Here is a 1,506-nt window from a genome sequence, read left to right on the forward strand (position 1 = left end):
TTCTTTTCCTCGCTTGGTTTAAAGAATAAGATTTCACCGTTGGTAAAGCTATGTTCGGGGTTACATAATAGCCGTAATGCAAATTAAATTATTATAATATATATCTGAACTTTCTTCTTTTACCACCACGAGTTACCTAAGAAGGGGCAATTCACGCGATCACATGGACGTGTCCTGAAGATAGAATTGGTAGACCTAATCAAATACACTATAATTATAGCTTACTAGTATAATTTGTGTAGACACGTTTCAGAAATGCTGTAAAATTATCAAAATGAACGAGCAGATTGTATCAGCGAGAAAGCAAGTATCATAATATTAGGGTGGATTGAGTCTTAAAACTGGCAGGACGAGCTGACCAGGATTCAGCTCCGGGAGGTTCTGGGCTCCGTGACGTCTGTCAAAAGCTTGTTTGTACTTACGCTTCGACTCAGCGTCTCTGGCTGCAATCTCTGCCCTGTCGTAGACCTGCTGGTTCAGGTTTGACGGTAGAGTTGGCAGGGTCGTCCTCAGGCGTCGCCCAAGAGCAAGTTCCGCTGGGCTCGCCCCCGTCGGTGACACCGGTGTAGACCTGTAGATCGGGAGTGCGAGAAATGGGTCGTCCTGACTCAGGGCTTTCTTCGCTTCCTCGACTGCTCTCTCCGACCCGCCGTTGCTCTGGGGAAAATGAGGACTGCTGGCGGTGTGTTTAAATCCCCAGCCCTTGGCGAACTTGTGGAAACGGTCTGACACAAACTGGGGACCGTTGTCAGCGACCAGTAGTTCTGGAATGCCAAACCGAGCGAATATGTTTTTCAGTTTGTACACAACAGTCTCTGAGGTGGTGTCTGGCATGTAGGCCACCTCCAAGTACCGTGAAAAGTAGTCCACGAGTACCAGGTAGTTATGTCCCTTGTAGTTGCAGAGGTCAGCACCAACAACCATCTGGAACGGCCGCTCAGGTAGAGCTGTCGGGTTTAGAGGTTCGCTTGGTTGTGCTGGACGTTTCCGCTGGCAATGGTCGCATCTTGAAACGACTTCCCGTATCTCGGAGCTGAGACCAGGCCACCAAATGGAAGATTTGGCCCGTTCTCGACACTTCGACACTCCAAGGTGACCTTCGTGGATCCTGCTGAGCATTTCTCCTCGCATTGCCTTGGGGATTACGATGCGGTTACCTCTGACGAGTAGTCAATGGACTTCGCTCAGTTCACCGGAAACTGCGTAGAGGTCGCGAGCTTCGGACTTGACGTTTTGTAGGAATTTCGGCCAACCGCTTCTGGTGTACTGTATCGCAGCACTGATCGCTGGATCCTGTTGAGACTTGTTTCTGATTTCGTCAAGTTTGCTATCCGTGGCATCCCATGACATCTGGATTGTAGCGACATGAGCCTCGATTTCTTCACCAAATTCTTCAGGCTCGGTGCTCATTACTGGACTTCGGGACAAGGAGTCTGCGACAGTCATGTTTTTCCCTTGGGTGTATACTGCCTTCCCGCTGTAGCACATCATCCTCATCAGCATTCG

The 1,506-nt window shown here is 49.4% G+C and overlaps 1 protein-coding gene across 1 annotated transcript; it reads right to left on the reverse strand.

The window, feature by feature from the left end:
- Window positions 1-318: 318 nt before the first annotated feature.
- On the reverse strand, window positions 319-1,131 carry LOC106011217 (uncharacterized protein K02A2.6-like). Its single transcript, XM_013080033.1, has one exon. It carries the CDS (start codon window positions 1,129-1,131, stop codon window positions 319-321), a length of 813 nt encoding a protein of 270 aa, XP_012935487.1.
- Window positions 1,132-1,506: the final 375 nt, after the last annotated feature.

Source organism: Aplysia californica, unplaced genomic scaffold (genome assembly GCF_000002075.1).
Source record: "Aplysia californica isolate F4 #8 unplaced genomic scaffold, AplCal3.0 scaffold00072, whole genome shotgun sequence".
Classification (NCBI taxonomy): Eukaryota; Metazoa; Mollusca; class Gastropoda; order Aplysiida; family Aplysiidae; genus Aplysia; species Aplysia californica.

Excerpts from the sequence above, each read along its gene's own strand:
- LOC106011217 (XM_013080033.1), bottom strand. The coding sequence starts at position 1,131 with ATGCGAGGAGAAATGCTCAGCAGGATCCACGAAGGTCACCTTGGAGTG.